General features: G+C 44.5%; 1 protein-coding gene across 3 annotated transcripts in view; it reads right to left on the bottom strand.

The window, feature by feature from the left end:
* ZNF292 (zinc finger protein 292) overlaps window positions 1-12,565 on the bottom strand; it is a 93,657-nt gene that overhangs the window by 33,209 nt on the left and 47,883 nt on the right. For all 3 annotated transcript variants that reach the window (XM_056566045.1, XM_056566043.1, XM_056566044.1), the window contains exons 2-4: window positions 10,905-11,059; window positions 5,107-5,185; window positions 74-209 (exon numbers count right to left, since the gene is read on the bottom strand). In XM_056566045.1, coding sequence (XP_056422020.1) covers window positions 74-167 — 94 coding nt within the window. In that variant the 5' untranslated portion in view covers window positions 168-209; window positions 5,107-5,185; window positions 10,905-11,059. The remainder of the gene's footprint in view (window positions 1-73; window positions 210-5,106; window positions 5,186-10,904; window positions 11,060-12,565) is intronic.

The raw sequence follows: 12,565 nt of genomic DNA, 5'->3' as shown, positions 1-12,565 counted from the left end.
TTTCCTTTTCAAAGATCAGAAACTTCATAATCACATGTAAAAGACATGTTAATTTAAGTCTGGCAGTGCTTACCATGATAAGGATCCTGGATTTGATCACTAAGAATTTTATCCAAAACTGGATCCCTCCACACACCATCTTCTTGAGACATATTGTACAAGACCATAAGCTCGTGGCTGCCATTTTCTGTCAATCGTGTATGTGCAGCCTTAGAGAGGAAACAAATTTAGTACTGTAAATAAAGTTGACATAAATAAATTGCACAATTAAATATTAGGGATCGACAGATTATCGGTATGGCCGATATTATCGGCCGATCATCACGATTTTGGGCATTATCGGTATCGGCAATTATCTTGCCGATAAGCCGATAATGCCCCGCCCCCACCGCACCGCGACCGCCACCCCCTCGACCTGCCGCACCGCACCTCCGACCCACCACACCGCGTCGCACCCCCCACCGTGATGCTAGGCGGTATACCGGTATGGATTTTTTCCCATACCGCTCGGGCCCCTCCCCCACCCTCCGAGTCAATAAAAAAATTAAACTTACCCGTAATGGCGGTGGTCCAGGCCATCCTTCCTTCATGTAGTGTCCGGGGGCGTTCCGGGTGGAGGGTGGTCCGGTCCGGGCTGTCCTTCTCCCACGGTCTTCTTCTCCACTCCGGGCAGGCTCCGGCCTAGTACGCTGCATAGACGCCGCTACGCCGTGACGTCAGGTGCGTCGCTGCGCACGGGCGTCACTGCGCAGCGACGTCTATGCAGCGTACTAGGCCGGAGCCTGCCCGGAGTGGAGAAGATGACCGCCGGAGAAGAAGGACAGCCCGGAACGGACCACCCTCCACCCGGAACGCCCCCGGACACTACAGGAACGATGGATGGATGGCCCGGAGCACCCTGGCAGGTAGGGGAGAGAAGCGGGTGGTGGCGGCGGCGGTCTATGGCCCCGCAAAAGCCACTGCAGATCATTGATTTAAAGCGCCCGCTTTAAATCAATGATCTGCAGCGGTGTCGCAGGGGGTTAAATAGCCGATAACTTATACCGGAATATCGGTATAAGTTATCGGCTATCGGCCCTAACCTGCACCGATTATCAGTATCGGTATCGGCCCTAAAAAAAACGATATCGGTCGATCCCTATTAAATATTATAACATTTTGACAGGCAAATGCCTTTTGCTATACTTATGAGTCAGATCTTTTTCCCCCATTTCTCCTGTAGGGATCATTCACTGCTAAATTCCTTTTTAGAAACCGGAGAGAGGGTGTAATGAGTAGGGCTGGCCGGTATGACCAAATGTGTGTATCACGGTATTTTTGTAACTTTTGGCGGTTCCACGGTATGTAACGGTATTTCCTCCTCCTCCCCAAAATAATTATCAGCCCTGCACTGTCCCCATCGGGGCACTACTCACATGTCACCCGCAAGCGCTGCCCTCCTCGTCCTCCTGTTTGTTGCGGCCGCTGGCCCTGACACTCTATACTGTGCAGCATCTCTGTGCCCGGGCTGCAAAAGGTAAACAAAATAAACTAACGCATGTTCCAACGTCGGCCAGCGATGTTCCACCTCAGTCGGTGATAGGCTGAGCCCACTGTCATGTAAGAAGCAGGCTTCTTACATGACAGTGGGCTCAACCTATCACCGGCCGAGGCAGAACATCGCTGCGGCCAGTCATAGGCTGACGGCTCTCTGACGTTCCCGTCCCCAGGAAGCAGATGAGGCTGGTACCGGACCAACAGGAGGTGAGTTAAAGTTTATTTTGTTTATTTTTTGCAGCCCGGGCAAAGGGATACAGCATAGGGATACGGCACAGTATAGAGTGTCAGCGCCGGCGACCACAAACAAACAGGAGGATGAGGAGGGCAGCGCTTGCGGTTGACATGTGCTTATTTAACCCGATGGGGACAGCGCAGCGCTGGGCTGATAATCCATTCATTCCCGAGGGGGAGGGGCCAAACCGGTATTGCGGTATGGGTTAAAATTCATATCGTGCAGCACAAAAATTTCGGTATTCGGTATGAACAGGTATACCGCCCAGCCCTAAATGAGAGTACTAGTATATCAGGCCTGGCAGCCATAACAACTACGCATCTCACAAACATGTTGCAGATAAAGGGGGTGATCAGGGATGCTACTGAATACAGAATCTAAGGGGTTAATTGAAGACGGTATGTGTTTTGGAAGAAAACAGCTATACATATTGAATCGTGCACAACACCCTTCAACTACAGCCATGGTGCCCTTAACTACATAGGACGTAAATGTACGTCCTGGTCCCCTGGTACTTAACACACTAGGATGTACATTTACGTCCTGTACATGATGCGATCGGACCGGCGCTCACATCGTGCATGGCCGGTCCCGACTGCGATCGCACTGATGTCTGCCATTAACCACCCAGATGCAGTGATCAATACAGATCATGGACAGTTCATGAACTTTTAGCAATTGAGAAAGAGGGAGCATACCCTCGAAACGCATCTTGCAATATCTTGTAAAAGTTTAATGTGCTAAATAAAAATACACTTTTTACTCGGACTCGACTCCTAATGTGAATCTACAAAGGCAGAGCTATCGCAGAACTTTTTTATACTTTAATTTTGCTTCGCTCATTACTGACCCCCAAAAAGGAGACTGGTTTACCCCTGCATGCTGCAGACCGTGTTTCCACAATTATACACCATAAAGAGGGGTGATATGCATGAAACCAAGGTTCACACACGGTGAGCATATTTTCAATTCAAGGGCATTTCGGGATTCTTAGCCCATGGAATTAGGAGAGGTGCAGCTCTCCTTCCCTTTTTTCTTTACACTTATCCTTCACCGACCGTTGGGATCCCCCCGCCACCTCCTGCACAGGGCCATGGCTCTGCCGCGGCTCGAAAGGCTAGGAGGCAGCGTTCGTGCCTCCCCGCCTCTCCCATAGAATTGTATGGGGAGGGGGCGTACAGTTTACCTCAGAGGTCAACACTACGCCCATTAGCCGCTCATATAGAACGGTAATGCGGAGCCCCGTTTGGGAGATCGCGGGGGGTCCCAGGGGTCGGACCCCTCGCGATCAGACACTTATTCCATATGTTGTGGATAAGTTGTCTTTTGCTGCAGATGTCATTTAAAACTCACTAAGGCCATCTGATCTGCCTATAGCAACCAGAGCGATTTGAGTTGGGATTGTGTGCTATGGGCAAATCAGACAGTTTTAGTCTTCTCAAGTTTTCATATGTCTGTCTGGTCAAAAATCTTTAAATGATCGTTTCAAAACAACTTCCCTTCATGTGATAGCTATGTGACAGAAAAAACATCCCTGTGACCCCAGAAATCTAGCCATAAAATTGTCCCCACTAGGTGTCTCCCTTCTTAGAAACCCCCTGACAACAGGCAGTGGACACCAGATTGCAGTCTCTAGTAAGAGAGACTGAGCACAAAATACAAAAAATGGGGGAAGAGCATAGCAGCTACCATGTGCAAAAGTGCCTGAGAAAGCCTGGGCCTAGAGCCTGCAAGCTAAGTCAGACTGCCTATTGGAGATAAACCACAAAGTTAAATCAAGGTTTCCCTCTGACCACCCATATAAACATCAGGGTATTTGTCCCTTGTATAAATAGTGTACCTAATGCCAAATATCTACAGTGCTGAAGTAATCTCTCCCTTCCCCGTCCCTTTAGCTTCTCTGCAGTAGCCGAGTAACCTCTTGATTAAAGGGGTTACTTGCTTTTCTGCTCACAGAGCACCTTGCAAACCTGCATAAACATCAGTAACCTCTTCTCAGTGTCATCTATAGTATTGTACAGATCACCCCCTGCATAGTCAGTCAGTTCAGACTTAGTGCACTTTCACCAGCACTATAATATGGCATAGCAATAAAGGAGTGTTGTGCTTTGATTGGCTCGGCAACTAAAGGAGGAAGTGCCTGTATGTGAACTACTGGTAAACAGCCCAACTCTGGTCCCAGCCCCTGAAATAAAGAGAGAATGAGAAATTGCTGGGCACAATGGAGAATGCTCTCAAGTCTCAGCAGCGAGCAAAAAAAAAAAATAAATAAATAAAATAAATACTGAATTATCCTTCTCGTTACAAAACGTGTAGTATTGCAGTCTGGAAAGCACAGAAAAGCCTAAGCTCACAGTGTAAGCCTATAATTTTAAGCAAGTGTTCTGAAGCATGCTTACAGGGTAATAAGGTGAAGCATGGCTAAGGGATTCTAGGCAGAGAGAGTTTAAAGACTTTAGAAATTTAGCAGATGCCCAGGGCTAATGATAGAAATTTAGCAAAACATGTCAGACCCATTAATTGGGAAAATATATCAAACAATGCCACAAATTATTTTACATAAGACTCCAGCTGATGCTTTGTGGCAATAAATGTGAAATCAATCATTAATTGTCTTAGAATATAAGCCATGTTCTATACTACTTTATATAGGGATCTTCAACTGTGAGCAATATTTGTAAAAGAAAAGCAGTCTTTGTTGCCCATAGCAACCAGACATCCGTTTTTATTTCTCAAATTGCCATGGTAAAATGAAAGCTGAGCTTTAGTTGCTATGGGCAACTAAGAGTTTTTCTTTACCTCTTCCGCTTGTGGGGTTTGAATCCCTTACAGCTGGCAGTCCGACTAGAGATTACTTGTGGGGTACCGATAATTTTTACTAATTTGATACTCAATATAGTCTATTTGATCATTCTATATAATCAAGACTAGAGATGAGCGAAGTTACAGTGATTTGATTCATCACAAACTTCTCGGCTCGGCAGTTGATGACTTTTCCTGAATAAATTAGTTCAGCTTTCAGGTGCTCCGGTGGGCTGGAAAAGGTGGATACAGCCCTAAGAGACTCTCTCCTAGGAATGTATCCACCTTTTCCAGCCCACCGGAGCACCTGAACTAATAATAAGCCACGTGTGGCGTAAAACAAAAAAAAAAGACACAAGTTAGAAAAAAGTGGCCCGCAGAGAGCACAAAAGCAGTAAATAAAATAACTTCAATAACAATTGACAATGAACATAAGTTAAGTCCTCTGCTACTCCAACCTAAGATATGGAATACAGAAAACGCTGAAATGGTGAATCACAGGCATACTATTTATTATGAACATATAATGTTACCTTTATCGTGCCTTGAAATCTTTCCCAGTGATCACTTGGTAACTCTTGAGGCAAACATAACAGAAGTTCAATACAGCTTCTGCAGAACAAAGATAAACACTATGTTGAATGTTTGATTATTCATGCATAAGAAATGTTTTAGTCAAAGTAAAATTATTTAGTATTTCCCTCTATGGGGTAGCTAGATGTTTAATCTGACATTTGAAGTTTCACAAACATGGTCAATTTTTAGGCACACTATGCGGACTATGCAGCACAATGTGGTGTAATGGAATTCCATGCAGACTATTTTCCATTAGCTCCTCCCATCAGCTCTCTGGACATTGTTGAACACACAACCAGGCTGAGGATGCACACACCTCCCTCAGTGAGAGGAGGAGGAAGCAGATAGCAAGCTCCAAAAGTGCGACTTATTCAGTGCGCAGCTCCGTCCCCAGAATCAGTAGAAACATAAGCAGAAGGGAATTATATATCATGCTGTATAAAGATCAATCCTTCTCCTATATAAAGATCAGTCCCTTCTACGTAAGCTCTTAAGAACGCAGGGCACTCACTCCCCTGCTATAAGCTGAGAAGTGTCAGGATCAGCTGAGAGGACGGCAGGAGGGCCCTTACCTGCCTCCTCGCCATCCGATCGGTGCTCTGATGCTCCAGGAGGCCTCAGCAGCCTGATGCAATTAGCACCCTTCCCTAATAAAAGTTTGAATCACCCTCCTTTTCCCATAAAAAAATAAATAAATAAAATATGTAAACAAAAACATACATACATGGTATCCCCACGTGCGCATATGTCCGAACTATAAAAATATAACAAAGGAGTATTCAAGGAAAAATATATTTTTTTTTTATATCAACTGGCTCCATAAAGTTAAACAGATTTGTAAATTACTTCTATTAAAAAAATCGTAATCCTTCCAATAATTATCAGCTGCTGAAGTTGAGTTTTTTTTCTGTCAGGCAACAGTGCTCTCTTCTGACATCTCTGCTTGTCTCGGGAACAGCACAGGTTAGAAGAGGTTTGCTGTGGGGATTTGCTTCTACTCTGGACTGTTCCCGAGACACGTGTCAGAAGAGAGAGCTTTGAAAAGAAATACTCAACTTCAGCAGTTCATAAGTACTGAAAGGATTAAAGTGGTATTCCAGGCATATTTTTTATTTGACCATGCTACAGGGGCTGTAAAGTTAGTGTAGTTCATAATATAGTGTCTGCACCTGTGTGTGACGGAAATTCTTCTGTGATTTTCAATCCAGTATTTATTTTTAACAGCATACAAAATGACTGCTGTCTCGGAATTTTCCCAGCTTGCAATGCGGCCGAGACCTGACTCACTAGTCAGCTGATGACAGGGAGCCTGTCTGCTTCAATGGGTGGAGGGATCGCTTGGTGGGAGAGGGATCAATCTGCAACTAATTCAACAGCTGTAGGCACCCTGATTGAAAACCACAGGTTTTTTGAATGGATGCAGCTCATTTATGTTTCAAAGGGTGGGGTGGCTGATGTGTGGGAGGGAGGAAAATGGAATTGTGGGAGGGAGGAAAATGGAATTGTGGGATTTGTAGTGAAAAAAGAAAAGTCAAACAGGAAATGCCAGTTCACAAAAGCTAGCCACGGTGTTACGGTAATCTCATGACATAGCCATTTAGCCCCAAGACAAGCACAGATCCTTCCTAAGCATGTCCATTACTGTCTGCCAGGTACGTACTAAAATCACCTTATGTTGGAGAACCCCTTTAAGATTTTTTTAATAGAAGTAATTTACAAACCTATTTAACTTTCTGGAGCCAGTTGATCTATATAAAAAAAAAAAAAGTTTTTCCCTGGATAACCCCTTTAATTAAACCGCACGGTCAATGGCATATACGTAAAAAAAATACCAAAGTCCAAATTTGCTTATTTTTTGGTCATTTTGTATTCCCGAGAAAAATTATATAATAATAAAATATTATATAACCAGTCCTCAAGGGGTAGTGGAAAAAAGGGAAGAGGAATAGGAGAAAAAGGGGGGTGAAAATAAACAGTGGTAGTGATAATGAAAATAAAAATGGTAATAAAAAGCCTGAAAGGGTAAAATAAATTAAATAATCTTATACATTTATTAAATGTTAATACAATCAATACCCGAGCAGGGCCCTTGCTCAGGTATTAAATATATATAGAATAAAATGACCTATAAAATGATGCTAAAAATTGCCAGCCATCTCAAAAAAAGAAAAAGAAGAGTCTATAGTAGCAAAGAATTGACAGCAAAAACTTGACAGATTCCACAAGTTTAAATGTGTGAATTGAGGTAGACTTAAATGTCATTCATCAAAATGTTGAGGAGAAGTTTGTAAGATGCCGGTAATTGTATCCACAATGTAACAAGATTGTAATAGAATGCCGATACAGTTAATGATAGGAATTGAAGCGATACTTTACCGCTGAGTAGGCTTGTATGCAGCCGAGTGTCCCTGAAAACGGCAGATTCCAGAGAGCAATGGCAGTAAGTGTCCGCATGGACGATGTCCGGTGCTCAGATCGGCACTGCCCTGGCATGGGAATGTGGATACCTTGATGTGGCAATGTATGAGTGCGCTTTTCCTGCGGCAAGCACTCGCTTTCGGTACAACAGTAACCGGCTTTAGATATTTGTGCGTTGAGAAAGAGAAAATCACTCTGCTTGGCACGGATTGGCAGCCGGCCTATAGGGGAGTTTCAGCAGAGGTGAGTCGGCGTCCGAGTGCAGTGTGAATTGCGCGCGATTTACAGTGGTCCTCAAACTGGAGTACTGCAGCGCTGTCAAGACTGGATCGGCTGGTATAGCGGCTATTAGCCGGTGAGATGGATATGGCAGTAGTATATTACCAAGGGCTATTTAGATGTCAATTCACACATTTAAACTTGTGGAATCTGTCAAGTTTTTGCTGTCAATTCTTTGCTACTATAGACTTTTCTTTTTTGAGATGGCTGGCAATTTTTTGCATAATTTTTTAGGTCATTTTATTCTATATATTTTTAATACCTGAGCAAGGGCCCTGCGCGGGTATTGATTGTATTATTAAAATGTAATAAATGTATAAGATTATTTAATTTATTTTACCCTTTCAGGCTTTTTATTACCATTTTTATTTTCATTATCACTACCACTGTTTGTCACCCCCCTTTTTCTCCTATTCCTCTTCCCTTTTTTCCACTACCCCTTGAGGACTGGTTATTATATAATTTTTTCTGCCTACTATTTGGTCTTTTGGGGTTCTTAGACCATACCAGTTAACCTTGGGTTAGAATATTGATTGAGCTGCACTAACTCTATTTTATATTTGCATTTTGTATACCCCCCAACAAATAAAAAATTAATGAAAAAAAAAAAGAATAAAAAGCGATCAAAAAGTCCTATTATAAAAAAAATATGGCACCAATAAAAACTACGGATCACGGAGCAAAAAATGAGCCCTCACACATCCCTGTATACAATAAAATAAAAAAGTTATAGGGGTCAGAAGAAGACAATTTTAAATGTACGAATTTTCGTGCACAAAGTTATAATTTTTTAACAGAACTAAAACAAAATCAAACCTATATAAGTAGGTATTATTTTAATCGCATGGACCTACAGAATCAAGATAAAGTGTCGTTTTTAACTAAATGTGCACTGCGTGAAAACGAAAGCCGCTTAAAATTACAAAATGGCTTTTTTTTCCCCCAATTTTGACCCACAAGTTTTTTTGGGTTTCACCGTAGATTTTGTGGTAAAATGACTTCTGCCATTACAAAGTAAAATTGGTAGCAAATAAAACAAGCATATATAGGTCTGTTGGTACGAAACTGAAAGCATTATGAATTTTAGAAGGCGAGAAGGAAAAAAAAAAAAAAAGTGCAAAAATTGAAAAAACCATTAGTCCTTAAGGGTCTGTTCACATGCACAGCATTCCACGCAGATTTGATGCGCATATTTGATGAGAAGGATTTCAGGTTGTGTTCAGTCAATCAGTTTACATTGAAATCTGCAGCAGAAAATCCTGCACATCATATCTGCGCAGAATACTGTACGTGTGAATAGACCCTAAAGGTGAAATGCGGCACAAAAAACTTTTACCTTCCCTTGTGCCTGGGCTGCAAAAACTCCAAAACCATACTTTAACTCACCTTCCCCTCCCACATTTCGCCGATATCGGCATCCCGATCCTCCAGCGCTGTTCCCGACTTCTTAGGCTCAGAACATCACAATTGCAGTCAGCGTATCCCCGGCCGCAGCGATGTCCAGCCTCGACCGGTGATGGGCTGAGAACACTGTCATGTAAGTAGCCTAGGCAACAGGGAGAAGGTGGGGCCCGAGCTCCTTACATGACAGTGAGCTTTGCCTATTACCGGCAGAGGCAGGACATCGCTGCGGCCAGCGATACGCTGACAACAGTGTGAAGTTCCGAGCCTAAGAAGCAAGGGAGCCAAGCAGCATCGGAGGATCAGGGTGCCGATATCGACACAACGGTGGAACGTAGGAAGCGGAGTTAAAGTTTTTTTTTTTTTTCATTTTTGCAGCTGGGGCACAAGGGAAGGTAAAAGTTTTGCGCTGCATTTCTCCTTTAAGGGGATAAAGATCAAACCCTTCTCCTGTATGTATCTGCTACTTTGCTTAGGTTTCTGCTGCTGCTGCTGGGGGTGAAGCCAAGTACTGAATGATTCTCCCCTTCGGAGCTCCTAGCTGCTTTCTCAGTGAAGGGAGGTGCGTGCGTCCTAAGCACGGCTGTGTGTTCTGTAATGTCCAGAGAGCTGAGGGGAGGAGCCAATGCAAAATTGTCCTGGGTGCATGGAATTCCATCACACCGGGACCTTACTCTGCCACCATGTTCTATCAATAATTGATTTTTTCCATCACTTGCTTATTTGCCAAAGCAAAAGTTACAAACAGTAACTAAAGTAACAAAGAATAACTGCTAACCTCCATTTTTCTAGGAATTCACACGCATCCTAATGGTTTTTTTATTTTATTTATTTTTTATTTTTTTTTTACATAATTTACATATACAGTGGTCCCTCAACATACGATGGTAATTCGTTCCAAACGAGCCATCGTTTGTCGAATCCATCGTATGTTGAGGGATCCGTGCAATGTAAAGTATAGGAAGCTGTACTCACCTGTCCCCGCCGCTCCCGATGGTGATCCCGGGCCTCCGCTGGGCTCTCCTCTTTCTTCTCCGGTCCTCTGCTGTCTTCTCCGGTCCTCTTCTGTCTTCAGCAAGGCCTTACTGGGCCTGCGTAGCGACGTCATTACGCCGCTGCGTACGCCATTCCTATTGGATGGCGTGCGCAGCAGCGAATTGACGTCATCGGAGAGGGCCGAGAAGACGCCGGAAGACCATCGCTGGACCCGTAGGGCACCCCGGAGCATCGTGGAGGGGTAAGTAATACTTACCGCACCACACGGGGGACATTAAGCTGCTATCCGGCAGCAGCTTAAGCATTTTGCGCTGCCGGATAGCACTTAATGCGATGGCCCCGGCATAAAAAAGCATCGTATGTCGATGCTGACATCGACATGCGATGGCCTCTGAGAGGCCATCGTATGTCGATTTCATCATATGTCGGGGCCATCGTAGGTCGGGGGGGTCACTGTATTCAGTATTTTTACATGGATAAAAGTGCTTTTTAAAGGGTGCATTGAGACAAATAATTGTTAAGAAAAGATATGCTGTAATAAATTATATGTAAGACTGACCCCATGGCATAGCTTAAAGTGAAGGTGCCAGTCACATTACAGCTGTCCTTGAAATTCATTATTAGCAAGACTGACAAAAACCAAAATCCTTTAAATACTTACAAAGCTAGCCGCTCAAGCACTAAGCTGACATTTTCACACTGTGAGGTAAGGTATGGTCTGGCATTCGAGTAACTTTGGATGGCCACTGTGTACACTTCCAATAAGGGCAGAGAATCTTCAGAAGCTTTCCATTTTTCAGCATACTCAAGGAGAGTCTGTTTGAACAAGAGCAGACTTTTAGAAAAATGTACAAATCTAACCACAGCCTATTCATTTTACAGTAAATCAGCACTAAATTATTAACTCATTGCGGACCGACAACTGACCTACAAGGGTATTCTGGGTGAAATTTCCCCTCACATTCGGGACATCCCTATGTCCCGAAAGATCTTTTTGGGACACAAGGATGTCCCGGTTACCTTTCAGCAGCACTGCGTTAAAGCGTACCTGTCGGATCCAACAAATTTTTTTTAATATATCACTCAGTACCTAATCCTGACCATGTACATCTGATTTTTATGTGTCTAGCACCTTTCTTTATTTTTTTTTCTTACACTTCCTCTCAAAGTGAGGGGGCATGGCCTCACAGTGCAGGTCTCCGCCCCCTCCCTCAGTATGCTGTCTGCTCACATCTCCCCTAGCATTGGCAAAACTACATCTCCCAGCTTGTCCTCACTGACAGTAGCGGGACACAAGCTGACAGTGGGAGGATTTTTCCTCCAGCTGTGAGCCCTGAGCTCACAGCTGTCAATCAAGGAAATGTTTCCATGACATAGGTGATGATGCATGGACACAGCAAGACTAGTATGTGCCCAAGCAGACAGGGGGGGGGGGGGGGGGGCAGTTGTTTGAATGCATTTGCATGCTTTACAACATATCAAAAGTTTTTGTATCTGACAGTGCCAATTTACCATATATACTCGAGTATAAGCCGACCCGAATCTAAGCCGAGGCCCCTAATTTCACCCCAAAAACCCAGGAAAAGTTATTGACTCGACTATAAGCCTAGGGTGGGAAATACATCATCCCCATGTCATTAACACCCTCATCATCCCACCCCCCTGTCATCATCCCACCCCCCTGTCATCATCCCACCCCCCTGTCATCATCACTGCCTGTCATCATCCCACCCCCCCTTCATCATCACCGCCTGTCATCATACCCTTATCATCCCACCCCCCCCCTTCATCATCCCCTTATCATCCCACCCCCCCCCCTTCATCATCCCATTATCATCCCCCCCCCCTTCATCATCCCATTATCATCCCCCCCCCTTCATCATCCCCTTATCATCCCCCCCCCTTCATCATCCCCTTATCATCCCCCCCCCCTTCATCATCCCCTTATCATCCCCTTATCATCCCCCCCCCTTCATCATCCCCTTATCATCCCCCAGTCATCCAACCCCCCCCCCCTTCATCATCCCCTTGTCATCCCATCATCCCCTTGTCATTCCACCCCCCCCCTTCATCATCCCCTTGTCATCCCACACCCCCCCCTTCATCATCCCCTTGTCATCCCACACCCCCCCCTTCATCATCCCCTTATCATCCCACACCCCCCCTTCATCATCCCCTTATCATCATCACCCCCCCTTATCACCACATATCAGCCCCCCCACCCCTTCATCATCACCGCTTGTCAATGTCTGATACAGTGGTCTTCAACCTGCGGACCTCCAGATGTTTCAAAACTACAACTCTCAGACAAGCCCGGACAGC

Source organism: Hyla sarda, chromosome 3, assembly GCF_029499605.1.
Source record: "Hyla sarda isolate aHylSar1 chromosome 3, aHylSar1.hap1, whole genome shotgun sequence".
In the NCBI taxonomy this organism is placed as follows: domain Eukaryota; kingdom Metazoa; phylum Chordata; class Amphibia; order Anura; family Hylidae; genus Hyla; species Hyla sarda.
This window is presented reverse-complemented; position numbering and strand designations above follow the sequence as displayed.